The sequence below is a fragment of the Papio anubis genome, chromosome 5 (assembly GCF_008728515.1).
Source record: "Papio anubis isolate 15944 chromosome 5, Panubis1.0, whole genome shotgun sequence".
NCBI lineage: Eukaryota > Metazoa > Chordata > Mammalia > Primates > Cercopithecidae > Papio > Papio anubis.
Genome location: NC_044980.1, coordinates 72,362,969 through 72,389,577, shown reverse-complemented (window position 1 = coordinate 72,389,577; position 26,609 = coordinate 72,362,969). Strand labels below are relative to the sequence as shown.

Below are 26,609 nucleotides of genomic sequence, written 5' to 3'. Positions count from 1 at the left end.
ATAAAACTTTGAATGCTAGGTAGTGAGCACTATCCTTAGTACTTCCAAAAATTAGATGGTACAGTGTGTAGAAGTGTATTCATTAAAGGGCTTATTTGGGTTTATATTTAATCCTGTGTTTTCATAATTTTTATTTTTTATAGTTTTGTCTCTACGCTTTTTTCTTTTTTTGGACAGTTGTCTCGAGAAGTAGAATGGATACAATTTCTACTTTTTCAGGAAGAAAAATCCAAAGCATATGGTTAGGGAATTTTTCTAAAATCTATAGATAGGTACCAGAATTAGAACTTTACTCTAGAATCCCTTGCTTCTCTACTTCAGTCTTTCCTTAACCTGTCTTGAAGAAATTTTAAGTCACCATATGGAGTCTAAATATCAAAAAGATGATAATTAACAATATTGATTCACTATTTGATGCAAAAATAAATTATGAATCTTTAAAATGTGTAGTTGAAATTCAATGAGTAGTGAGTCTATAGGCATTTCATTTATTTAAGAAAACATTGTGTATTTCGGTTAAGTCAGCATGGTCATGTTGATTTTATTTTATTTTTTTATTTTTTTGAGATGGAGCCTCCCTCTGTCACCCAGGCTTGAGTGCAGTGGCACAATCTTGGCTCACGGCAACCTCCGTCTCCCATGTTCAAGTGATTCTCCCACCTCAGCCTCCTGAGTAGCTGGGATTATAGACATGCACCACCACACCTAGCTGATTTTTGTATGTTTCTTAGAGATAGGGTTTCACCATGTTGGACAGGCTGGTCTCGAACTCCTGACCTCAAATGACCCACCCTCCTCAGCCTCCCAAAGTGCTGGGATTAGAGGTATGAGCCACCGGGTCTGGCCTATGTTGATTTTTTAACTATTTACGTTGAAAAATATTGGCCAGGCCCGATGGCTCATGCCTGTAATCCCAGCACTATGGGAACCTGAGTCAGGTGGATCACCTGAGGTCAGGAGTTTGAGACCAGTGTGGCCGACGTGGAGAAACCCCGTCTCTACTAAAAAATAGAAAAAAATTAGCCGGGCATGGTGGCGGGTGCCTGTAATCCCAGCTACTCGGAAGGCTGAGGCGGGAGAATCACTTGAACCCGGAGGCGGAGGTTGCAGTGAGCCAAGATTGCACCATTGCACTCCAGCCTGGGTGACAAGAGCAAGGCCTTTTTCAACAAAAAAGAAAAATATCTTAACAGGGTTTAGTGTGTGTGCTTGTGTGTGTGTGCGTGCGCTCATAGTATTCTTGATTATGTAACTGGTAGTTTACATTTTCAAAGCAAAAGTGTTAGAGGACCTTAGATTGAGATAATTTACATGATTATAGGCCATGGTAAACTTTCCTTATATGTTATATTCTTTCTTTGCTCTTTTGTCTATTAATTTGGTAATATAGTTAAGAATCCAGTCTGCATGTTTACCAAGTAGCTGGCTAAAGGTTTCAGTTCCGCTGAGAGTTAAGCTTTATGTTTCTGAAACCAGCGTAACATAACCAAACATTTGGAACACTTGTCCTACAAGTTTTCAGATTTGCATGTAATGGTATAGCAGCCTTACAGCATCTGGGGGAACTTGGTAACAAAAGTCAATTTCTTAGAAGTAGAAAGTTGAAACTTATAACATAGCTTCAAAGGTATTCTGCAAAATATTGCCCTAATAGTTCAAAAATAGTTTCTAAATTTTATTTGAAATAAAGAGCTCAAAAGTAATTCTGTTGTAAACCAGTGACTGAAACATATCAAGAGTCTGGAAGTACCTGGAAAGCACAGTTATCTTGGTGGAGTATTTTGTAGATGTGTTATATACATATATAATCACACGAATTAGAAATCATTTAACTAGCAAGTTATGCATCTAAAATCACCATGAGCACACACATGTAAGTGGTTAGTGTCCAGACCGAGTATGAGCAACTCTTTGGCATAGGTCCATTTTAATACTACTTAGTTCAAAATCATGTATGGAGCATGTCTTTGTGCCAGGTCAAAGGCGAATAAGATTGCCCTCAAAGGGCTTCATGAGGCAGCAGAATATATAACCAGTATGGATGATGCAGAGGTAGTGATCCATGGGGTGCTCTGGAAACTCAAAGAAGAGTCCCCAAGCTCTCTCCATGATTACTTCAACATTCTCTGATGTTATACTTTCTTTACAGTTTTAACAAATATTTGAGTGCCAGGCAAACATTAGTGAACAAGTAAACAGTCTCTGTTCTTATAGTGTTTAAACTTCAGTGAGGGAGTAAGAGAAATAATTGCATAACTATATAATTACTATTAGGAAAAGTGCCACAAAAGAAGACATCAAAGTGAGGGAAGAGGGCAGACAGTAGTATGGCTGGATCATGAAAGTGGTCCACACATAACTCATCCTTCCAGTGGATCGAAGTTGGCCTGTAAAGTGGGGAAGGAGCGCTCCTGGCAGAGGGAGGGGCATCTGCTTTGGCCTTTGAAGCAGTTAGGTGTTTTAGTGCCCTCATCTGAGGTCGTGGTAGTGACAACTGGAAGGAATCTATAGAGAAAGACTGGTATGGAAGAAATGAGAGAATTGTTCGCTATTTAGCTTTGAGAGAAAGGAAATAGGAAGAAATAAAGATATTTCTAGTTCACTAGCCAATAACATCTGTATCCTCCAAAATATTAGATACATAAAAGACAATAAATGTTGATTTATTGCATTTAATACATTGATTGCTTAAGTTGATTGCTTAAGTTCAGAAATTACACAAACTGAGCCCATTTAGTTGTACATGACCATCACAATACTAGCATCACATGTCTAAATAAATTAGAAATGCAAATCATAATGCAGATAAAAAAAGAATGTTTCTTCAATCATTTTACATCTCCTCCAAATGAAACCCATGAATCAAGATATATAAATGCCCAAATTGTATTGAAATTTGTCATATGGTTCTCAATTGGTAAAAATTTTAAGGAAAAGGTACTTTTGTGTAAAAATCCAGAATGTCATTTAGCACTGTTTGTTAAGATCCTCTGTGAATATCATGTTAAGTAGTATTAGTAAATGGAAACTAGAATAAGCGTTTTTCTTCTTGAATTTATTAACTTTTACAAAAATGCATTTGAAAGAGTGACTTATTCTGAAAAGATTAACATTTTTTAGCTTGCATATGAAGTTTGTTGCCACAAGTCATTTTAATATTATTCTTGAAGAATACTCAGCATAGCAGATATGCTTCCAGATCTATATAGAATGTCTCCAGGCTTTAGTTTGTTTTCTATAAATAAGTAATAGTCACAGAGATATAGTTTAACTGGTTGAAAGATAAGGGAAAATACCACTTATCACAAGCTCATAAACTTTTACATAAGCAGTTCACTAATATGGGTGACCATAATGTATATGATAAAAGCCCCTCTCAAGCTTGGGACTATGTAGTTGTTTGGGATGGTTTTCTGAAAGCTGTTTATAAGCTAAGTAAACCTATAGAAGCACATTTTAGTACTTAGAACCTAGTTTTAGTAGAATCTGCATTCATCCATAGAAAGCAGTCTAGCAAATGTTAATAGTAAGGCCTGACGTAGTTCCACAGATATCCATGTTTACATACATTGTTGTAAAATTATTTGTAATTTTACAAATAATTACAAATTATTTACTTTTTAAAATTACTTTTGTAAAATTATTTACTTTTCGTATAAATATAGGCAAAGCATGCAGTCATCCATCTCTACAGTGTAAAGTCTTTCAAGTATTAATGATAGATGTCTATTATTTCCATATCCTCAAAAAGAAATGTGGACATCCTTTCTACTTTATTTGTCCATCCATATTTGTAACTATTCTGCATTTTGAAATATGTTTTGCAAATTTTGCTATGATATTTAAGGCCCTTGGAACAATAACTTAAATCTGTTTAATTCATACTTTACCAGACTATTAAATAATTTGATCCCAACTTTTCCTTTTGATTAGCATAATCTGATTATCACTAGTTTTTATTATTCCATATTCTAAACTAGTTTAAAAGTAGTCACCTATTTTTCAGTGATCTCTGTGTGGCATTCTCAACACCCTTATATATAACTGCAGATAGCCAATTGTAAATTACCCCTAATGTAACGGAGCAAAGGAATAGCACATGTGAAAAAAGACATTGTAGTTCAGTTTGAAAAACCTTACGGTGGGTGTCTTAATATTGCTGTAGTATGGAGGACAAAGTACCCATCCATTACAGCATTTGAATTTAATAGCCTGTGTTAGTTAATTCATACTTAGGTTAAAGGAAGCCCAAGTCTCTGGTCCAGATATCATACATGACAATTTCATACAAAGAAAAATTCTTTCAAAGTCACAGATTACAAAAGAGGGTGTTAGATCAAGGGAAGCTGAGTTTTTGTGAGGAATATGCTCAAGACTGTCACTGTACTGGAAAAACAACAAAGCAAATATCCTGCTGAAAGGAATTTCTGTTGTGTTGTCTTTCTGTAGCTAAAGTGGTGACTCTTGCTGAACTAATCTGGAGTTGGAATACAGCCAGGCTTCATCACATTGGCCAGTAAAGTTGGTTCTTGTAGATAGGAGACTTTTGCTTCCATCGAGGCTGATCAGGAAGGCTTTAGAAGGAAAACCCAAAAAAGCCTCTTTTTTTTTTGTTTGTTTGTTTTTTTTTTCTGAGATGGAGTCTCGCTCTGTCGCCCAGGCTGGAGCGCAGTGGCCGGATCTCAGCTCACTGCAAGCTCCGCCTCCCGGGTTTATGCCATTCTCCTGCCTCAGCCTCCCGAGTAGCTGGGACTACAGGTGCCCGCCACCATGCCCGGCTAGTCTTTTTGTATTTTTAGTAGAGACGGGGTTTCATCGTGTTAGCCAGGATGGTCTGGATCTCTTGACCTCGTGATCCGCCCGTCTGGGCCTCCCAAAGTGCTGGGATTACAGGCTTGAGCCACCGCGACCTGCCAAAGAAAGCCTCTTATGATAATAGCTGAGCAATCAGTAGTGGACTAAGCTATTATTTATTCTGGGCTGTATTCATTTATTATCATCTCCCTTTGCTTAGAATTCATTTGCATAATATTTTTCATCAGGGCCCTTACCTTTGCATATTATTTACATAGCTTATATGTGCATTAAATAAATGAAGTTGGTAGGAATTATTCTGCCACAAGTAACATGCTATTAACAAACATTTAAATAATTTGATGTTATATCCTTTGATTCTGGCCTCCTCTTCAAAAACAAATTTAAACTGAATGCAAAAGTTTATTATTGGTTACTACTGTTTTCTAAAAGATGAAAATTTATGACAAATTTGGAAACACATTTTACTGTAAAATTATCCATATCTTTTCACACAATTTTAGCTTTGGTAGAATCTGTTAATAAGCATCTTTTCAATTCTGCCAGTACCTAGAGAGATTTTTATTTTAATTATTATGGTGTTTTCCAACAACGCTACATATTGTGCTAAACAATTTTTAGGGTGAATTTTCCTTAAGTGACCTACTCTGCAAGGAAATGGTGGCATTTTTGCCTCCAAAGTTAAATCAAATTATAGAAGGCCAGATAAAAACATTCATTTCTATCTTGAATATTATAATGATTATAATGCTATTATGGGCTTGAAATAAATTGATCTCACTCTTGGCAAGAGATAGATGTATATTCATAAGAGTTGAAAGAAACATAATTTTTTATTTAGTATGTAAGACTGGTTTTCTGAAGACATCCCATTGTGGAATGGTCTAACATCATTTCCTGAATACATTTCCAAAGAAACTTTTAATCAATGGTCAGTTTTTTTAAAAAGGGAAATCAACAAAAATACTTCTATGAATCTAGTAGATACATAATTCACAGTATCACCTTGGGTCAATTTGTTTTTCTTCTCACTTAGGAACTAGCAGTAGGTCCACTGAGTAGTTTTTTATTCCCTTCCCTTAGATCTGTCTCTCAGCCCTCCAAATTCACTGATGTAGGGAAACTACGATTTACATTAAGGTATTTAAAACACCTGTAAGGCACTTTGAACCTTTCACAAATATCCCTGAGCAAGAAGTTAGCATCCACATCTCCTTCCTAAAAGAGGATAAGCTGCTTAAAATTTTCAAAGGGAATTTCTTAAGAGGCTTTAGCATATCATGGGTAGGGATCAGCGGCGAGGATACAAACTGGAAGTGAAGCTGGGACTTCCTGTGGCTCTTCACGCTTGTATTTCCATTCCTCAGCCACAGCTACGTTAGGGCATGTGGCAAAGACTACAGAAGGCACTGCGCCAGGCAAGCAGTGCACAGATGTTAGCAGATGTTACAGTATGGAGCCATCTCCAATGGGAGCTGCTCATCAGCACATAGACATGTTGCTCTTACTGCTAGAAGCACAGTTATAGGAACCAGGACGTTTCTCAGGGCACCTTATGGGACTCTTCATTGCAGCGAATAAAAATGGAAGTAGAGCTGGACTTTTGCTGTGCTCTCTCAAATCAAATGGGAAACTGCACTAAAGTACAGAATGTTTTTATGGAGTACACATAACGTAGATTCCCTTCTCCCCTCTCACAATCAGAAATTAACCATACCACTTCTTAGAATGATTTATGTTTACTTACTTTCTCATTGCTTCATTAACTTGCTAAATTTATTCTGAGGTTACATGAAAGGTTTAAACTTGTTACAAATAATACATCTGTAGTAACTAAGAATGACAATATAAATCATTGAGTGCATACAATATATATCATTGGGTTTGATTTAAATTATTTCTATTTTTGTTCTTTACAATACTAATCAAAAGGAGCCACTTTAAAATATTTAATGTTAAATCTTTTCAGCTTTTTAGCAGTTCGCAGAAGATTCTTTGAGGATTCTTTATTGACTGCATATGTGGAAGGTACCACCATTTGAGTGTCTTATTTTTTGTCTTCAAGAGTACGTTTACATAGGCTATTTACTTCTCAAAATCACCCTATAAAGATAGTTGTTATTAACCCTAATTTTATACATGAGAAAACTGAGACCTGATGAGGTTAGGTAACTTGCCCAAGGCCCATGACTATTAAATGACTATAGCCATAGTTTGAAGCAAGTCATCAGATTCGAGCCTGCACTTTTAACCAGCTGTTACAGCAATTGATTCTTAATATAGATGTTTAACAAAATTCTTTGAAACTCAGAAATATTTATAGAGTGATAAAAGCATACACTATACATTTTGAAGTAATTTGTTTCAGATTAATTTTCCTCAGAAAAGTCAATAGTGTTTTACTTTCTTTACCAGAGCTGAGTAAAATTCCATATTTTATCTGATCTAAGATGCACCAACAAAAAATATCGTCAATTAAACTATGACTGTGACAACTCTTTTAGGTTTACGTGGACATAGATTTTAATACTAGCCTCTTTTGTGCACACATAATATATGTAAAATAAATGGCTTAAGGTGTTCTTATAACTTCATCATATGCAGGGTCCAGCTCTTCTGATTCACTTTCTGACTACAATTTATGTCCATGTTTTTCACTCCAGTATCATTTTTTTTTTGTGCTATCAGTAACATTGGTGATACATTGTTTCTTTAAAAACTATTCTCGGCCAGGCACAGTAATGCCAGCACTTTGGGAGGCTGAGGCAGGTGGATTGCCTGGGCCTAGGAGTTTGAGATCACCCTGGGCAACATAGAGAAACCCCTTCTCTACAAAAAAATTAGAAAATAGCCAGGCGTGGTGGCACTTGTCTATATTCCCAGCTGCCTGGGAGACAGAGGTGGGAGGATCACTTGAGCCCAGGAGGTTGAGCCTGCAGTGAGCCATGATTGCACTACTGCACTCCAGCTTGAGTGACAGAGTGAGACCTTGTCTCAAAAAACCAAAAAACTATTCTACTTTTATTTCTGGGATTTTCTTCCAATGTTTATTAAAGGTGTTAGTACTTAAATTCTATTTCGCTTCTAAACACTGTGTTTCCTAGAATATGACCAAGTGATTTCTAGTTCACTATAGGAACTTCCTGTAAAACTTCATCAGTCAACATATATCTCAATCTGTTTACCTGTAGCCAACTGTATTGTATGTTGATCCAGACATTCCAGACTATGTGGCAAAGGTGGTGGATTATTAGGCAGACAAGGAATCTGAGATGGAAAATAAAACCTGGGGGATTATCAAGGCACATTAAAAAAAAAAAAAAAAAAAAAACAAGGGCCAGAGGAGGCGACAGCAGGAGTATAAAGAATAGAACAGGGCCAGGCACAGTGGCTCATATGTGTAATCTCAGCACTTTGAGAGGCAGAAGCAGGAGGATCATTTGAGTCCAGGAGTTCAAGACCAGCCTGGGCAACATAACAAGATTCCCTCTGTACAAAAAATTTAAAAATTAGTCAAGTGTGGTGGTATGTACCTGTTGTCCCAACTACTCAGGAGGCTGAGGCAGGAGGATTGCTTGAGCCCAGGAGTTCAAGGTTGCAGTGAGCTATGATTGCACCACTGCACTCCAGCCTGGACAACAGAGGGAGATCCTGTCTCTCAAAATATCAGGCCAGGAGAATAACAGGCCAGGCCCACTGTTGGGAGACTGAGGAGGGTGGATTGCTTGAGTCCAGGAGTTTGAGACCAGCCTGGACAACCTTGCAAAACTGCATCTGTACAAAAAAAACAAAAATAAAAACAAAAATTAGCCAGGTATGGTTGCATGCCTGTAGTCTCAGCTACTCAGGAGTCTGAGGTGGAAGGATTGCTTGAGCCTGGGGGAGGCAGAGGTTGCAGTGATCACGTCACTGCACTCCAGCCTGGGTGACAAAACCAGACTCTACCTCAAAATAACAATATAATAAACTTTTTTTTTTTTTAAAGATCAGAATAATGCAAACATCTGTTAGGAGGATCCCAAGAAGCACTGTGATTAGTAAGTTAATGACTTGCCAGCAAATGGAGGCTTTCAGTTATATCTAATAGAAAGCTTCCTTCATATACTAGGCTATTTGCCTAGCAGGACCTGAAATCGCTACTCATTTAGGTCCTTTTGACAATAAATATTATTTATAAATAATGCAAGATTATTCTATTTTCATTTTTTTCCTTTAAAAGGATAACTTCTATAAAGAAAAATTCAGACCCTAAACTGTTGAAGATGTCATTAGTTTCTAAGATGACCTATTATAGCTTGGGGCCAACAGGCTGATATGAAAGCACCTAGCCCAGAAGGCAGCACACAAGTAGTTTTAAGTCAATATTGGTTGCTTCTGCATTCACAGTTCTGGAGTGGGAAGTGAGTAGACAAGCCAGCAGGCAGATCCTGAGACAAGCAGTGCTGTGGAGTGCTTTCATAGTTAGGGATTGATCCCACTACTGACACAGAGAATAATGTTAAGAAAAAAACCTATTGCAACCTATTTATTTTCATTTCATTTCATTTCATTTCATTTTTGAGATGGAATCATGCATGCTCTGTCGCCCAGGCTGGAGTGCAGTGGCGTGATCTCCACTCATCGCAACCTCCAACTCCCAGGTTCAAGCAATTCTCCTGCCTCAGCCTCTCCATTAGCTGGGATTGCAGATGTGCGCCACCACCCCCGGCTAATTTTTGTATTTTTAGTAAGGATGGGGTTTCACCATGTTGGCAGGGCTGGTCTTGAATTCCTGACCTCAAGTGATCCACCTGCCTTGGCCTCCCAAAGTGCTGGGATTACAGGCATGAGCCACCACACCCAGCTGCACCGTTTTTAAATTGTTTTTTGAAAGAGTGTCGGAATATTTTTCTCAGTTCTACATAATTAGCATGCCTAAAAAGTACACACAAGGCGTTACCATTATAGAGACTCTAATTATGGGTCCTAGGCCCTGGCAGAATGGGAGAGAGGCAGCTTTCTTAGACTCTGCAAGTGACCATTCCCATGTACCGTTACTCTGCAGGTTAGATAAGTATATTCCTCTTATTTTGAAAATAGAGCCTTTTGAAGTACTTTTTCTTCTTGATTTTACATAAACTAATTTAATGAAGTTTAATACTTTCTCATAGAACAACTTTGACTTTATTTTTATTTTATTTTTGAGACGGGGTCTCCCTTTGTCACCCAGGCTGGAGTGTGGTGACGCCATCTTGGCTCACTGCAGCCGTGACCTCTCGGGTTCAAGCAATCCTCCTGCCTTATTCCCACAAGTAACTGTGACTATAGGCACGTGCCACCATGCCCGGCTAATTTTTCTATTTTTGGTAGAAGCTAGGTTTCACCATGTTGCCCCGGCTGGCCTCGAAGTCCTGAGCTCAAGTGATCTGCCCGCCTCGGCCTCCCAAAGTGCTAGGATTATAGGCATGAGCCACTGTGCTTGGCCAGAACTTTGACTTTAGATAAGGGAAAAACTGTAAAATTCCAGTTTAAGGAACCTTTCAAATGGTGTTTTTGAAGTGTTTTGAACTTCCTCTAGATTTCAAGCCAACAGGATACCAGCTGGTCCATTTCGAAGGGAAACTTTACTTAACAGCCACAAGAATAAAGAATTGGGTTGCCCTTATTCCAGTGTTCAGATGTGAGATCATAATGGTGTTTCACTATATCTTCTGAATCACTGGTCTCTCCAGCTAAGCAATTTAGTGATTTCTTTGTGAACAGCTTTCTTAAGGTAAAACTACCAAAACTGTACCTATAAAAAAGAAACCAAATTAGCAGCCAGAGAACCCCAACAGTTCTAAACAAGTATTCCTGAAATGTGAGATGCTAACTTAAAATTTTGGTATCAGAATTAATCCTAAGGTATTAATTATTGCTAGTAAGTCTAATGGGGGAGAAATGTGATATCTTCGATTTGTAGATTAAAGAAAGGAACTTTTCTTTTTCCAAAATTAATGTGCAAAGTATTGAGGGGTGTGGGTGTAAGGGTTGAACCCATCTGAGATAGCTCACATGTAGAACTTCCTTCAGGGTATCTTTTGGAATTTATTATAAGTTGAAGTTGTATAGGGTATTCTAATAGGAGCATTTATTATACTTGATGAAAGGAATATATGAAGAAGCTACAAAGAGAACAGGGAGGATTGACCAAAATCAAAAACATTTTGCTTCCTAAATTGTATTTATTTATTTATTTATTTTTGAGACAGAGTTTCGCTGTTGTTATCCAGGTTGGAATGCAATGGTGTGATCTCAGCTCACTGCAACCTCCGCCTCCTGGGTTCAAGCGATTCTCATGCCTCAGCCTCCCTAGTGGCTGGGATTACAGGCATGCACCACCATGCCTAACTAATTTTGTGTTTTTAGTAGAGATGTGGTTTCTCCATGTTGGTCAGGCTGGTCTCGAACTCCCGGCCTCAGGTGATCCGCCTGCCTCGGCCTCCCAAAGTGCTGGGATTACAGGCATGAGCCACTGTGCCTGGCCCTAAGCTGTATTTCATACTGCTCTAGAAAGACAGATTATTAAAGGAGCAGCTCATAGAATAGAGGAAGCAAGACTGTTCTCAGATTCAAATTTATAATACCTATGTTTATAGGTATTATAAAAATTTACTTTTGATATCTAAGAAAAAAGAAAATGGTAAAAAGAAAATTATTTGAGACCCTGCCTCACTGCCTTTGGGCATATAACTAGAAGTAGAATTGCTAGATTATATAATTCTAAATTTTTGAGGAACAGCCATACTGTTTTCCACAGCAGCTACACCGTTTTACATTCCTACCAACAGTGTACCAGCGTTCCACTTTCTCCACATCCTCATCAACCCAACCCTGCTTTTGTTTTTTGATAGTGCCATCCTAGTGGATGTGAGGTGGTGTCTCATTGTGGTTTTAGTTTGTATTTCCTTGATGATAATGATGTTAAACATCTTTTCAAGTGCTTAGCACCTGTTTGTTTCTCTTCTTTGGGAAAATGTCAATTCAAGTTCTTTGCTCATTTTTAATTTTATTAATTAAAATTAATTAATTAATTAATTAATGAGCCACCATGCCTGGTCATTACATTGATTTTGTATGTTGAACCATCTTTGCATTCCAGGATGTCTTCAATTTTTTTTTTTTTTTTAAGACAATCTTGCTTCATCAACCAGGCTGGAGTGCAGTGGCACGATCTTGGCTCACTGCAACCTCTGCCTCCTGGGTTCAAGCAATTCTCATGCCTCAGCCCCCTGAGTAGCTGGGATTACAGGCACCCACCACCACATCTTGCTAATTTTTGTATTTTCAGTAGAGACAGGGTTTTGCCATGTTGGCCAGTCTGTTCTCAAACTCCTGGCCTCAAGTGATCTGCCCACATTGGCCTCCCAAAGTGCTGGGATTACAGGCATGAGCCACTGCCTTGGCCTCTTCAGTTTTTAAATAGTGTTGTTCAAAGAGAAGTTTTTCAGTTTATGAAGATCCTGTGATCAATTTTTTTAATGGACCATGTTTTTGGTATTGTATAATATCTAAGAAATTTTTGCCTAACCCAAGGTCACAAAGAATTTTTTCAAGTTTTATAGTTTTATATTTTATAGAAGTTTCATATTTTTAGTTAATTTGTGTATGGACTCTGAGATATGGGTTGAGATTTATTTATTTTTGTATGTGGTTATCCAGTTGTTTTAGCATCATTTGTTTAAAAGACTATTATTTCTTCTTTGAATTATCATACCTTTGGACCTTTTATAATTATCTTCATTTTAATAATTTTCAGATACTTTCATCTCTTTGTGTAGATCTACATTTCTGTCTGAGATCATACTCTCACCTATAGAACTTTAATATTTCTTGTAGCACACATCTTCTAGTAATAAATTGAGCTCGTTTACCTGAAAAACTCTTTATTTCACCTTCATTTTGAAAGGTATTTTTCCTATGTGTAGAATTCTAGGATGAGAATTGTTTTCTTTCAACACTGTCACTCCACTGTCTTCTGGATTGCATCATCTGTGATGGAGTATTACTATACAGTAGTCCCTCCTTAACCACAGGGGACATATTGAAATACTCCCAGTGGATACCTGAAACCATGGATATTCCTGAACCCTATATGTATTATGTTTTTTTCTGTAGATACATACCTGTGATAAAGTTTAATTTATATAGTGGACACAGTAAGAGATTAACAACCTGAACTAACAATAAAATAGGACAATTATAGGAATATACTGTAATAAAAGTTATATGCATGTGTTCTCTCCCTCTCTCAAAATATTTTATCATACTGTAATATTTTCAGACTAGAGTTGACCATGTGTAACTGGAACCACAGAAAGAGAAACAATGGATAAGGAGCTACTGTAATTGTTATTTTTGTTCCTCCATGTATAATATGTTTTTGTGCTTTTTGCCTTTGTAGTTTCATGTCTTTTATTTTTTGAAAGTACTCATCCTTTATGTCTTCAGATATTTCCTCTGCCCTTCTCTCTTCTTCTTCTATGATTCTAGTTAAACATTTGTTAGACAGTTTATATGGCCCTTCATATCTTAGAAACTCTTTTTCTTTTTTCTCTTTGTGTTTCAGTTTGGCTGATTTCTGTTGATCTGTTTTCATGTTCACCGACTTTATGCAGCTGTGTCAAGTTCACTGAGCCTGTCAAAGGCATTCTTCACCTCTGTTACCATGTTCTTTATTTCTAACATTTCTATTGGATTCTTTCCCATAGTTTTCATTACTCTGCTAAAATTCACAATCTGAGTGAAAGTGATGTCCTTCTTTCCACTAACACCTTTAACATGGCTGTCTTACTTCCTTCTTTGATATATTCAAGATCAGATTAATCTCTGTGTATGATTCTGTTGATTGCTTTCTCTCTTGACAGTGAGTAGTGTTTTTTTTGTGTGTGTGTGTGTGTGTATGTGTGTTTCTTGCTTTTTGGTACATCTTGTAATTTTTTTTTTCATTGAATGCCAAACACTGCATGGAGGACAGTAATGATTAACACTATTTTCTCCGAGAAATGGGTATGACTCTTCTGCTAGGCTGTTAATATGAAAGTTAGTCCATTCAGGGGTTGAAATGGATTTTGATTTTGTTGTTGGTGTGGTTACTATGAGTATGCTATAGCCTTTAAACATCTCTAGCATTACCTTGTGCTTAGGGTTGCTAGAGGGTTCTACTCACTGCTCGATACTCATCTTTTGGTCATTTTTGTGTGTGTGCACACCTCAAAGAAGGTCTGTCTCTGCGGTCTTGACCTTCCTGCAATGGAAGGCTGCTATCATAGAGGATAGAATGGGGTTCTCTGTTGTTTTTGTCCAGCCTCAGTCTTGGATAGACCCTTTGTCCCAGGATCTCAGAAATGAGGCTTTCTCAGTGATCCTGCTCCTCTCCTAGTAGCAGGTAAATTCAGCCTTGTGATATTTGAGAGTCTTGTTTAGGACTTTCCTGCCTCTGTCCCTCAGGTTAGAGACCTCTGAATCCAGGACTATTTTCTGTTCCTCTCAACAGAGTTACAGAGTTTTATTCTCTTTGCCTCCAGCCATAACAGGTCTTTGCCTGAATCCAGATTAAATGGGAGAATGACAGGATTCAGGGGTATTCTTCTCCCATTGGTTTAAAATTTTGGTCCTGTGGAGAAGGGTCTTGGCTAGACTTTGTGAATTTCCCAAATGGAAGTCTCTCCCCTCATCCAGGATTCTTTTTCTAGTCTCTCTCTGCCTCTCCAGTCTTTCTCCTGAGAACCTGATAGAAGTCTGTGGTAAAGAGCCTGCAAGAGGGTACAAATTCCCTTTTGTATCTCTGGCTCCCAAGAGCCTTAGAAATGCTTTTAGTAGCCATCTTGCTCATAAGTACCATTCTAAACATGAAATTGTGAAGTTATCTTCTTGATACATGTAGAAAATAAAATGATTACACTTACCTGGATTTTATCATTAACGTATAGTATATTTTAAGATTTTACCAGAGTTGTATCTTAAACTTGAGCTTCCTTGGGTCTAAATACCAACCGAATATGAAAATACTGGAAGATGCTAGGATGAATTTGAAGAATCTGCTAACCTACTTTAAACATACACTTCAACAATCAAGCGTTTTAAAATAATTGATATGGTGGTGTAACTACCTAGACTACTCATATAAAAAGTACTTCTGCCAGTCGGTATTAAGTTGTAAATTACACCAAAACAAGGCAACTTGTTCAGGAATACCAACCTTTTCTTAAACAGGTTTATTGTAACTTTGGGAGGCCGAGACGGACAGATCACGAGGTCAGGAGATTGAGACCATCCTGGCTAACATGGTGAAACCCCGTCTCTACTAAAAAAATACAAAAAACTAGCCGGGCGAGGTGGTGGGCACCTGTAGTCCCAGCTACTCGGGAGGCTGAGGCAGGAGAATGGCGTAAACCCGGGAGGCGGAGCTTGCAGTGAGCTGAGATCCAGCCACTGCACTTCAGCCTAGGCGATAGAGCGAGACTCCGTCTCAAAAAAAAAAAAAAAAAAACAGGTTTGTTGTAGATTCTCCATGTTCCAGATCTACAGTGTTTTATAGATGAAATCCCTGTTACCATGTGCATGCATGATAGGTTTAAAATGGGAGTCAAGAAACTCCATATGATTCTACTACCCAAAACTAGTGTGAAATTCACTCCCTGATGTGAGAGCTAAAATATTTATATTTGAGGTTTTTATTAGTGTTGAAAACTTTATTAAAATTAAAGTGTTATAAAATGTACTACTCATTAATTAATTTGATCTGAGGTTGGCCTTGCACTTATTTCATAGTGAATAACTTTACTTTTCATTTAGTCAGCACATTGGTTAAGCATGCACAGATTGGCAAGCACCAGGCTTTGCTGGTAAGTGAAAGGATGGGTGTAATAACTGGAAAATACTTGTTGGAGAAAACTTGAATCAATGAAAGGAAAAAATGCAATCTGATAAACGGATTCTGAATATAGAAAAAATTGGACAAATTCATAGAAAACAAATGAGAATCTGATTGAGAACAGCTTATCACAGAAAAGCCAGCTTGATTAGAACAGGAAATATAATCCTTGTACTTCAGTTCAGGAAGATGGGGCAAATTGATAGGCTACATAGTGTGGGTTTTAAAAAATTATGTTTATTAGTTTGCCTGAGTTGTCCTAAAAAATGCTGTAGACTGGGTGGCTTAAACTATAGAAATCTATTTTCTCATAGTTCTGGAAGCTAGAAGTCTGAGATGAAGGCATCTGCAGGGTCGTTTCTTCCAAGGCCTCTCTCCTTGACTTGTAGATGGCTGTGGTCTCTTTTTATGTTCGTGTGTCTGTGTCCTAATCTCCTCCTCTTGTAAGGACATCATTTATACTGGATTATGGCCCACATTAGTGACCACATTAAACCTTAATTACCTCTTTAAAGACTCTATCTGCAAATACAGTCATACTGTGAGATCCTGGGAGTTAGGACTTCAATATATGAATTTTGGAGGGACACAGTTCAGGCTCGTGCACAGAATTGAAGACGCAATCAGGGCTGGGCATGGTGGCTCACACCTGTAATCCCAGCACTTTGGGAGGCCGAGGCAGGTGGATCACCTGAGGTCAGGAGTTAGCGACCAGCCTGGCCAGCATGGTGAAACCCTATCTCTACTAAAAATACAAAAAAAAATTTGCTGGGTATGGTGGCAGGTGCCTATAATCCCAGCTACTTGGGAGGCTGAGGCAGGAGAATCACTTGAACCTGGGGGGCGGAGGTTGCGTGAGCTGAGATCGTGCCATTGCACTCCAGCCTGGGCAACAAGAGTAAAACTCTGTCTTAAGAAAGAAAGGAAGAAAGGAGAAGAGAAGAGAAAAGAAAAGAAAATTGAAAGAAAAGGCAGAATGTAGGGATCCTCTTGAACAGTACTGCTCAGTAGAACTTTTTGTCCTGATGAAATGTTCTGTATCTTTGCTGTCCAGGGTGGTAGCCACTAGTCGTGTGTGGCTGTTGAGTGCATGAAATGTGTCTCAAATTCAAAGCTGAATTTTTTACTTTAATTTTGAACTATTACATTTAAATAGCCACATGCTAATATTTGGATAATATAGATCTTGACTGATCTCTTTATTTGACATATAAAGAACTGAGAACCAAAGTGCTTGAGTGTTGGCTCCAAAGTTACATAGATAATTACTGAATACTTGTGATGTGAGCAGTTATAAAATGCTTGATGGATTTTACTGTCTAGTGACTATAAAATAAAACCCAGATAAATATGATAGAAAAACACCCTCATTTTAAAATTATTTCTCCTGCTATAAATATGTGGTAATCCATTTTACTTTATAATTGTGTAATTTTGACAAATAGATTTTAGGAGTAAATACTCATTTTTTCTTCTAGTTAATTTTTAAAGAAGGGTTTGCTATTGACATATAACAAATATTTAAATTAGTTCACTAAGATTTCAATTGTCAGATTGCAGTTTCCATTTAAATAAAATGCATCTCTGTAGGGGGAAAAACTGGTAGGTGGTTTAAAGAAAAATCTATAATTCAGTTAGAGCAGGTGAATCCAAGCATGCTTTGCTCAGAAGACCTGAATCTGAAAAATCATTTCACAAAGGAAGAATAAGAGAAGAGCTTTCTTTTTCAGGATGGAAATGAATTGTTAAATTAATAGCTTAGCTTGTTGCTTGATTCTATCCTTTCATGTTTTGATGATATTTTCTCAGTAAACTTTAGGAATATTTTTCACTTTTCATTTTAAACTAATTTTAGATTTACAGAAAAATCACAAAAACTGTGCAGAGTACCCATGTACCCTTCACCCAGCTTCCCTTAATGTTAACATCTTGTGTAAACATAACACAATGATCAAATCCAGGACAGTAGCGTTGATACAATACTAGTAACTAACCCTCAGTTTTCACCAGTGTTCCCTTTCTGTTCTAGGAACCTACCTAAGATCCCACCTTGCATTTAACTGTTATTTCTTGTTTCCTTCATTTTCTTCACATGTTTGAAGAGTTTCAGTTATTTTACAGATTGTCCCTCAGTTTGGGTTTATATGATATTTTCTCATTATTTGACTGAAGTTACACATTTATTGCAAGAATACTACAGACACAATCTTGTGTCGTTCTCTGTGCATCATATCAAGGGGTTCATGATGCTGGTCTGTCATATTTCTGGTGATAAGCTTTAGAAATCTTGGTGATGAAAACTATGCTTTTTAAATAAAATATATACTAAAATTACTATAAAATATCCATCAAATTTACCCTAGAATACAAATGACTTATCAAACCCCCAAAAAATGGTGATTGAAGAAACCTATAACCCTCCCTACTTAGTTAATGGGATGAGGTTAGTAGAATTTTACTAACAGAAATAAACTTCAATAATGAGAAAGAGAAACAACCTTTTTCTAATGAGGCAATTCTTTCTTCGTTGGAAAGTTAAGAAAGGAATTTTCAAGAGGAGTCTTTCCAACTAAAAGAATTGTCTTGTAGTAAAAAATTGTTTTAGTTGAGATACATAACTGTGGTAGCTTAACAAGTAGAACATTAAATGAGGAAAAAAGGTGATTGCTTTAGTCTTCTTGTTTTTATGACACTGGAATTATATCAGAAGTCAAGTCATTAGAACCAGTTTCTAGGCATAGCCTTTCCTATGAAATCAGTTTATTGTAGCAAATGTTTGTATTTTTGACATTTTAAGGTCCTGAATAAGATGAAATAAATCAACAACAATTTCAAAAGAAATACTACATTACATATCCCAAACCTTATGACATTTAAGCATCCTCATATGTTTTCATTAAGGAATGACATTATACTTTAGGGTTTGACACAAGTAAAAATATAATACATTGTTAGTTTTTTTAATAAATGTTTTTCAGGCTATAATGTTTATTCCTTAAAAGAGAATGGGTGGAAACTCTTCTGTAGATACCTGTATCTGTCATAATGAAGGTGGGAAACATTCCACGTTAAGCCTGGTACTTGGGTACTTTTTGTATTTCTTCACTTGCCAGGTTTAGGAATATTTTGGTGAAGTATTTGTGTTTTTTAGTATTTTGGGGTTGTCTTTGAAAACATTCTTAGTGCTGGTCATGGTGGCTTACATCTGTAATCCCAGTACTTTGGGAGGCTGAGGCAGGTGGATCACCTGAGGTCAGGAGTTCAAGACCAGCCTGGCCAACATGGCGAAACCCCGTCTGTACTAAAAAAATACAAAAAATTAGCTGGACATGGTGGCGTGCAGCTGTAGTCCCAGCTACTTGGGAGGCTGAGGCTGGAGAATCACTTGAACCCAGGAGGCAGAGGTTGCAGTGAGCCAAGATTGCACCTCCAGCCTTGGCAACAGAGCGACACTCCATCTCAAAAAAAAAAAAAAAAAAAAAAAGGAAAGAAAACATTCTTAGACTATAAACCCTACAATAGAACTGAGTACTGCTGTCCCTTCAAGGTAACAGTAGTTGGTGTAATGGATACAATTTTCTTTTTGTTTTATTTCAGTTCAGCAATCAGCAAACATTGGGAGGCTGAACTGGCTACCCTCAAAGGAAATAATGCCAAACTCACTGCAGCCCTGCTGGAGTCCACTGCCAATGTGAAACAATGGAAACAGCAACTCGCTGCCTATCAAGAGGAAGCAGAACGTCTGCACAAGCGGGTAATTTCAGGGCTGATGTCTACAGGGATTTAGGGCTAACAGGTTTTCTTGATCAGAAGAAATTTGCATGTAGATTCAGCACAGGAATATCTTCTAGTTCTAGGATGTCAGGACATATATATGGGTTGTATTATATGCGTTTGGTTAAGAAAAATATTTTCCATAGTTTAATGAGAATGAAGAATATATGCCTTTTGAAGTCAACAAACCATGTTGATTCCCTATATTGTCCATGGGGACTAGTAGTAATGCACAAAGTACATAAAAGCACTAATGTATTAGTGCTAGTTGATTAGTACTGACATGGTAGTTAAAGTGTGTGCTGAGAAAAAAATTCAGGGAGTAGTTTAATTAGAATTTCAGCTTTGGGTGTTGACGGTGAAGCGGGAATGCTTTTTCCTGAGTTGTGCGGGGAGGGGATTCTCCATTTCTGATTTACAAGATGAGAGTGTTCCAGAGTGTGAATTCCAGTTCTACTGGTTATTATCTGTATGATCTTCGATAAGTTATTTCCTTCTTCCAGCTCAGTATTCTCATCTGTAAAATAGGAATAACAAGTACTCTGTACAATTCCTGTGAAGATTAATTGAATACTTAATTGGCATGTAGTTGCACCGAGTCAAAAATATGTATTCTGTACAATTCCTATGAAAATTTGTTGAGACACTTAAGTGCCATGTAATTGCACTGTCTCAATGAGTTGCAGTGAGTCAATAAGCTGCTTTTATTATTTTCTTTTTAAAGAAGGAATAATTTGAAAAATACAAGTAGAAAATTATTAACTTTGGTAATATTAGAGGTTTGTTGCAGAAAAAGAAAATCAGAAATTTCAATACCATTAATATCAGAAGCCCAAATAATTACTTGTAAAGTGTTTTAATGCTTCAGGCCAAGAGTTTGAGATTAGCCTGGGCAACATAGCAAGACCCCATCTCCATTAAATTAGCCAAGCATGGTGACACACACTGTAGTCCTATCTACTTGGAATGCTGAATGGGAAGGATTGGTTGAGCCCAGAAATTGGAGGCTGCAGTGAATTATCATGGCCCCACTGCACTCTAGCTTGGGTGACAGAGCAAGACCTGTCTCTAAAAAACAAAAAAAAAAACAAAAAAAGAAGTTTGTTTTTTTTTTAAATTCAAGGCATAAAAGTGCTTCACCCAACAGATGCCTTTAATTTCTCTTTTTAAAAAGGATTCCAAGCTGGGCACATTGGCTCACATCTATAATCCCAGCACTTTGGGAGGCTAAGGAGGGCAGATTGCTTGAGCCCAGGAGTTCTAGACCAGCCTGGGCAATATGGCGAAACCCCGTCTCCACTAAAATACAAGAATTAGCTGGGTGTGGTGGCATGTCCCTGTAGTTCCAGCTACTCAGGAGGCTGAGGTGGGAACATCACTTGAGCCCAGGAGGCAGAGGCTGAAGTGAGCTGAGATCACACCACTGCATACCCCAGCTTGGGTGACAGAGCAAGGGAAAAAAAAGGAAATGGAGTTGAGACAGGGAGGAAAAGTTAGAAACCTGAGTAAATGTTATTCTATTCTGTGTATAAAAATTAACTTAGATGGGGGAAAGGAGAGTTGTTTAATGATTATAGACTTTCAGTTTTGCAAGTTAAAAAAGTTCTGGAGATCTGTTTCACAGCAGTGTGAATATACATACTTAACACTATTGAACTACACACTTAAAATGACTAAGATGATAAATTTTATGTTATATGTTTTTTACCACAATTAAAAAAAAAACAATTTATGACAATTATCATAGCCAGAAAATATTAAGGAGCTATCATGTAGTCATTTTTAATTGTGTATTGGACATCGTAAATGAGATGTTGCAGAGACCACAGATTTTGTTATTTTTGAACAATATTCAGTTTTTGTTTCAGCAGGCAGTTAAATTATTTGGGGATTATCTTGAATTTGTGGAGTTGTGTACTTATGCTTTGTTAGAATTCATTTATTTTAATTTTGCTGTAACCCTAGGGTAAATCACATTGTCCTAGGAAATCTTTATCTCTAAGACATAACCCTTCCAAGGTTTCACTGAAAAGCTTGAGGTATTTACCAAGGCCCTCTAATTTAGCAGGGACTAGCAGAACTTCAAACTGTCATCTCTGTGTTGAGTACCGTCACAGTTTAGTTCTTTCAGCCTTCCACCTCTTTTCCTACTCCTAGTTATTCCAGGTGTTCTGCAGAGTCCTAAAATTCTCAGGCTCCTCAGAGAAATAAGACTATGGATCTCTGTTTGAGTTCAGTCAAGCAATGCAGCCAGACTGCAGAGTGCCTTCAGGCAAAAAGATGTGGAAATGTGTATATCACCCAAAGTAACTGCTTTCTTGCAGATGTGGAAATTGTATGTCACCCAAAGTGACTGCTTTCTTGCAGTCTTTTGCCCAATTTGGTTACTCACCGGGTCCTTCAAATAGTTGACTTTTACATTTTGCCCACAATTTGCAATTGTTTTCTGTGGGAAAGTTACTCCAATAAAAACTATTTCATCATTATGAGAATTGGAACTCCCCTTAAGGAATTTATTATATAATGAGACAAAGAAAGCAAATACATATTAAACAATAACTGAAATAATTCCCAAGATTTTTGAACAGATGCTTGGTTTTATGAACCAGAGGAGAGCCTTGAAGGCTTGGGCAGATAGGAATGGCTTTCTGGAGAAAGTACGTGCTGAGCTAAGAGTTAAGGGTTTGGTTAGGTCCGAATGGTTTTCAGAGGCAAGAGAGGACATTCTAGTTAAATCAACAAGTTGGGAATGAATATCACTTGTTCTTAGGACAAGGAGATTTGCCTGCTTTTAGTTGGAAGTATGCACTGAATATCTTGGGCAGTGTGGATGGTTGAGAAGGTTGGGGCCAATATACAGAGGATCTGAGGGTTTAGATCTGATATCGTAAAAAGATGAGCTGCTGGAAGTCTTTGAATGGCGGAATCACAGGAATGAAAGAGGAATCTGTTAGCAATTTGCAGAGAAGAATAGGAAAAGGTTATAATTAAGTCCATTGGGAGGCTGTTGGTTTTGTTAAGGCCTGGGTGATAAGGGTTTATAACGAGGCTATTAGTATATAAGAAGAAAAGAAGAAAATAATTTAAGAGATAGAATCACAGAATGTAGAGGGTAATTCGATATTTGGAAAATGCCAGGGAGAGGGATTTATTCTGTTTCCTTAGTAGTCTAGAATTTACTATTTTCTAGTAAACCAAAATTTTGTGAGTACATGATATGTGTAAAGAGCTGCAATAGGGTGTGTGCGTGTGTGTGTGTATGTTTATGTTGACTTCTATTGTTGATTCTAGTTTGGGATGGTATAAATTTAAGGACAGTGCCCCTCTCTGTTCTCTCAAAAAATACCAAGTGCTCATTAAAAGTTATATTAGTCTTTGGGCCCTCCGTAAATTCTTATTGACTAACAAAATTTTATCTTACCCATAAGAGACACTATTGATGTAAAGTCATTCTAGTATCTAATGATTTAAGTTGTATTTTAAGCCTATTTTCTCTTCCAGATTCTCTTACATGTTGGAAATGTATTTGAAAAAATTCTCCTTCTGCAAAGCCAGTTTTCAGAACCCAAATTGAATTTGAAGGCTACAGATGAAGGACAGATGGCCATATCTGATCTTGAATATGTTTTTGGAAGAAATTTTTAAAGAAGACTTTCATTATAGGGATTCTCTACTGTCATTAATCACTTAATTTAAGTTATCGTAACCTTTCCATGACCAAACCATGTAAATAATTATTTCCTTTGGTCTTTTTCCCTTTTCCTAGTTTTATATTCACTCTACCTCGAGTGTCTTAATATTTCTCAAATTAATTTTTATGTATTTATTCAGAATATACTCTTCACTTATTTGGGGCTATGTCTTTAGCAAGAAACTCTTTAAAGCTGAACTTTAAGTTAATCTGTGTTCTCATTTAATTTTAGGTGACTGAACTTGAATGTGTTAGTAGCCAAGCAAACGCAGTACATACTCATAAGACAGAATTAAATCAGACAATACAAGAACTGGAAGAGACACTGAAAGTGAAGGAAGAGGTATTTGCTGCTTTTTACTCATCTGTAATCTAGCTAACATATGTGTAGATTCCATGTCAAATTTAAAGGTATTTTATGGAATAAAGTCAGGTTGTGACCTTTTTTTTAGGATGAAATTTTTTTTGAGTGTTATTACACTTGCTCACATTTTCCCTATCCTTATTTCTGTTATTGTGAACTGTGGTGAGGCAGTCAGACTGAGATACCACCTATTGCCTTCCACATGAGAGTTGCATTTATACAGTCAACAGAAAATCATTAGGGGTTAAATGGATTTTAAAAGCTGTTGCTTTCTCTGGGTTCCAGTCAAAACTTTAATATCTTAGGAAATAATTATATCCACAAAGCTTGAAGCAACATTAAAATGTTCAGATTGTTATTTCAAAGCAGTACTGTACCAGAACCAACAAGTTAGACTTGTTACTGTTGCTTAAGATTATTCCGTTCTAGACAACGTACTTATAAAGATAAATTCATCCCTCTAAAAGTCAATATGAAGGAATGTTTTTAAAATCATCTTTTTCTAAAATAAATAATTTCAGGGAAAAACAAGACCTTCCTTTTCCTTGATATAGTTTAAATACTAAGACATTTCTCTGCCTTTTCTAGGAAATAGAAAGATTAAAACAAGAAATTGATAATGCCAGAGAACTACAAGAACAGAGGGACTCTTTGACTCAGAAACTACAGGTGAGCTGTAGTAAAAATTGTTATTCATTTCTGCATAGAAAGGCATCATTTTTTCACATACCAGTGACTTTTTTTCTGAAACTCCATTTTGTAGGTTTTGGTCATTTTTCTTTTCCAGGACTTCTGATTCATGACTAATCTTTGATTTTTAAAAAGTTATTGGTAACTTCATCTATGTAGCTTATAATTATCATAGATGGTCATTTATAAATTGTAAATTATTTAGTAAATTCTTTTGGAAATTTCTACTTTTAATTAAAAAACAAAAAATACCCTGGGGTTGGGCGTAGTGGCTCATGCTTATAATTTCAGCACTTTGGGAGACTGAGGAAGATCACTTGAGCCGAGAAGGTTGAGGCTGCAGTGAGTTATGATCACACCACTGTACTCCAGCCTGGGCAACAGAATGGGATCCTGTCTTAATAAAAAGAAAAAGAGAGAGAGAGAAAGAAAGAACAAGAAAGAAAGAAACCCTGAATTTAAAGAAAAATTTGCAAATTGATTTTATTCAATTTCGGAACATTACTCTTTTTTTTTTTCCCCCACAATGTACTAATGTATGAATTATACCAATAGTTGTGCCCTAATGGAACAAAAGTTAGTACTCTTCGTTCTTCAGTGTAATTAATTTTATTCACTTTTTTTCTGCATAAATAGTATGCTTCCTGATTCCAGTGTACAAAAAACATCATGTGTCAGTGGTAGTCAGACATGGTAAGGGAAGATTTCTCAGAATTCATTACCAAAGTCTTCTCTTGCCAGCTCAGGCACTTTTCTTACACCCTCAGGGTTAGGTGCCTCAATAAAGAAGGGTTAGGATGACTTTGGGGAGTAGAAATAAGTATATGTATAGAGTGAGGATTTTGGGATAAGGCATAATAAGAGGGACCTGAAAGCCCAGGATTGGAAAGAGGATCTAGATTATAAGAAGAACAGCAACATTTATTGAGTACATATCAGACACTGGGCTTAGCACTTTACCTGTATTATGCATTTAATCCATATAACAGTCATAATAACCCAGACAAAGAAACTGAAGCTTGGAGAGGTTAACTTGTCCAACCTATATGTAAATGGAGACAGTCAAATTTTAAAACCCAAGTCTTTGACCACTAAAATAATAAAATACATTAGTGGCCAAAGACATGGGCTTTAAACCCCTTCATAATAACCCTTCATGAAATAAACAGATTCCTTATATAAAATGGAATATTTCCCTCTCCCCTTCCCATCACTAGCTTTCAGTAGTCTGGGAAAAATGAGATCACTTGTTTTGGTTGGCCCTATTAAATGCTGTTTGTATATTTTAATTGTCCATATAGATTAGTGGTCATCAACTTGGGGCACTTTTGAAGCCCAGGGGACATTTAGCAATGTGTGCAAACATTTTTTATTTTCACAGTTGGGGGGCACCACTGATACCTAGTAGACAAAGCCAGAACTGCTGCTATGCCTCAGATTATCCAACCCAAAATGTCAATAATGCCAAGGTTGTGAAATCCTGATGTAGAACTTAAATATGAAGCATGGAATCGGGGCTGGAAGAAAGGGGGAAATTCAGTCGAGTTTTGTCTTTCATTTGTTTTGGTTTTTGAGTACTTGCGATGATTCAGGCATATGTTAAGCACTTAACTTACATTAGCTCTAATTCTCACATTAACAGTTGGGGTATCCCCATTTTCAAAGAGAAGACAGCAGTTCAAAGGTGTTAACAAGTTTAATTAAGGCACTTAGCTAGAAAGTAATGAGGCTTAGATTTATTTCATTCCAAAATCTGTTCTTTCTGTATTACCACACTTCTTCAGGCAACAGTCAAGTCATCCTTAATGATTCTTTTAAAAAATATTTTCAGTTATATACACATTTACATTGTCTCACTTATGAAGAGAAACCAAGAGATGATATATTTATATCAAATTTCCATGTTGATAATTCTAAATGTATTTGAAGCCAGGCATAGTTGCTCATGTCTATAATCCCAGTGCTTTGGGAGATTGAGGGAGGAAGATCTCTTGAGGCCAGGGGTTCGAGGCCAATCTGGGCAACGTAGCGAAATGCTGTGTCTACAAAAAATGAAACAGTAGAATTAGCTGGGAGTGGTGGTGTGCACCTGTAGTCCCAGTTGCTTGGATCACTTGAGCTTCACTTGAATTAGGAGTTGCATTGAGCTATGATCATACCACTGCACTCCAGCCTGGGTGGCAGAATGAGACCCTTTCTCAGTAAATGTGTGAATGAATGGATTTCATTATAGAGCAGTAATTGAATTTTATAGCTGGCACTTGAAATTGTGAATATAATTCTTACCCATCATTTCACTGAATATCAAAAATATCATCAAAAACAACCTACCTGGAACAGGACAGGGAAGCTTTTAGAAAACTCAAGGATGAATTCTAAAA

The 26,609-nt window shown here is 37.0% G+C and overlaps 1 protein-coding gene across 8 annotated transcripts in view; it reads left to right on the top strand.

The window, feature by feature from the left end:
• Nucleotides 1-26,609, top strand: part of HOMER1 (homer scaffold protein 1) — a 164,901-nt gene that overhangs the window by 92,248 nt on the left and 46,044 nt on the right. For 7 of the 8 annotated variants that reach the window (XR_002522606.2, XR_004183755.1, XR_004183757.1 and 4 more), the window contains exons 6-8: nt 19,307-19,463; nt 23,407-23,517; nt 24,127-24,207. Coding sequence is in view for 1 of the 8 variants with exons in the window: in XM_021939497.2 (XP_021795189.1) it covers nt 19,307-19,463; nt 23,407-23,517; nt 24,127-24,207 (349 nt within the window). In the remaining 7 variants the exon portion in view is untranslated. Of the gene's footprint in view, nt 1-19,306; nt 19,464-22,984; nt 23,210-23,406; nt 23,518-24,126; nt 24,208-26,609 lie in introns of those variants that run through there. The other variant, XR_648144.4, reaches the window with a different exon arrangement.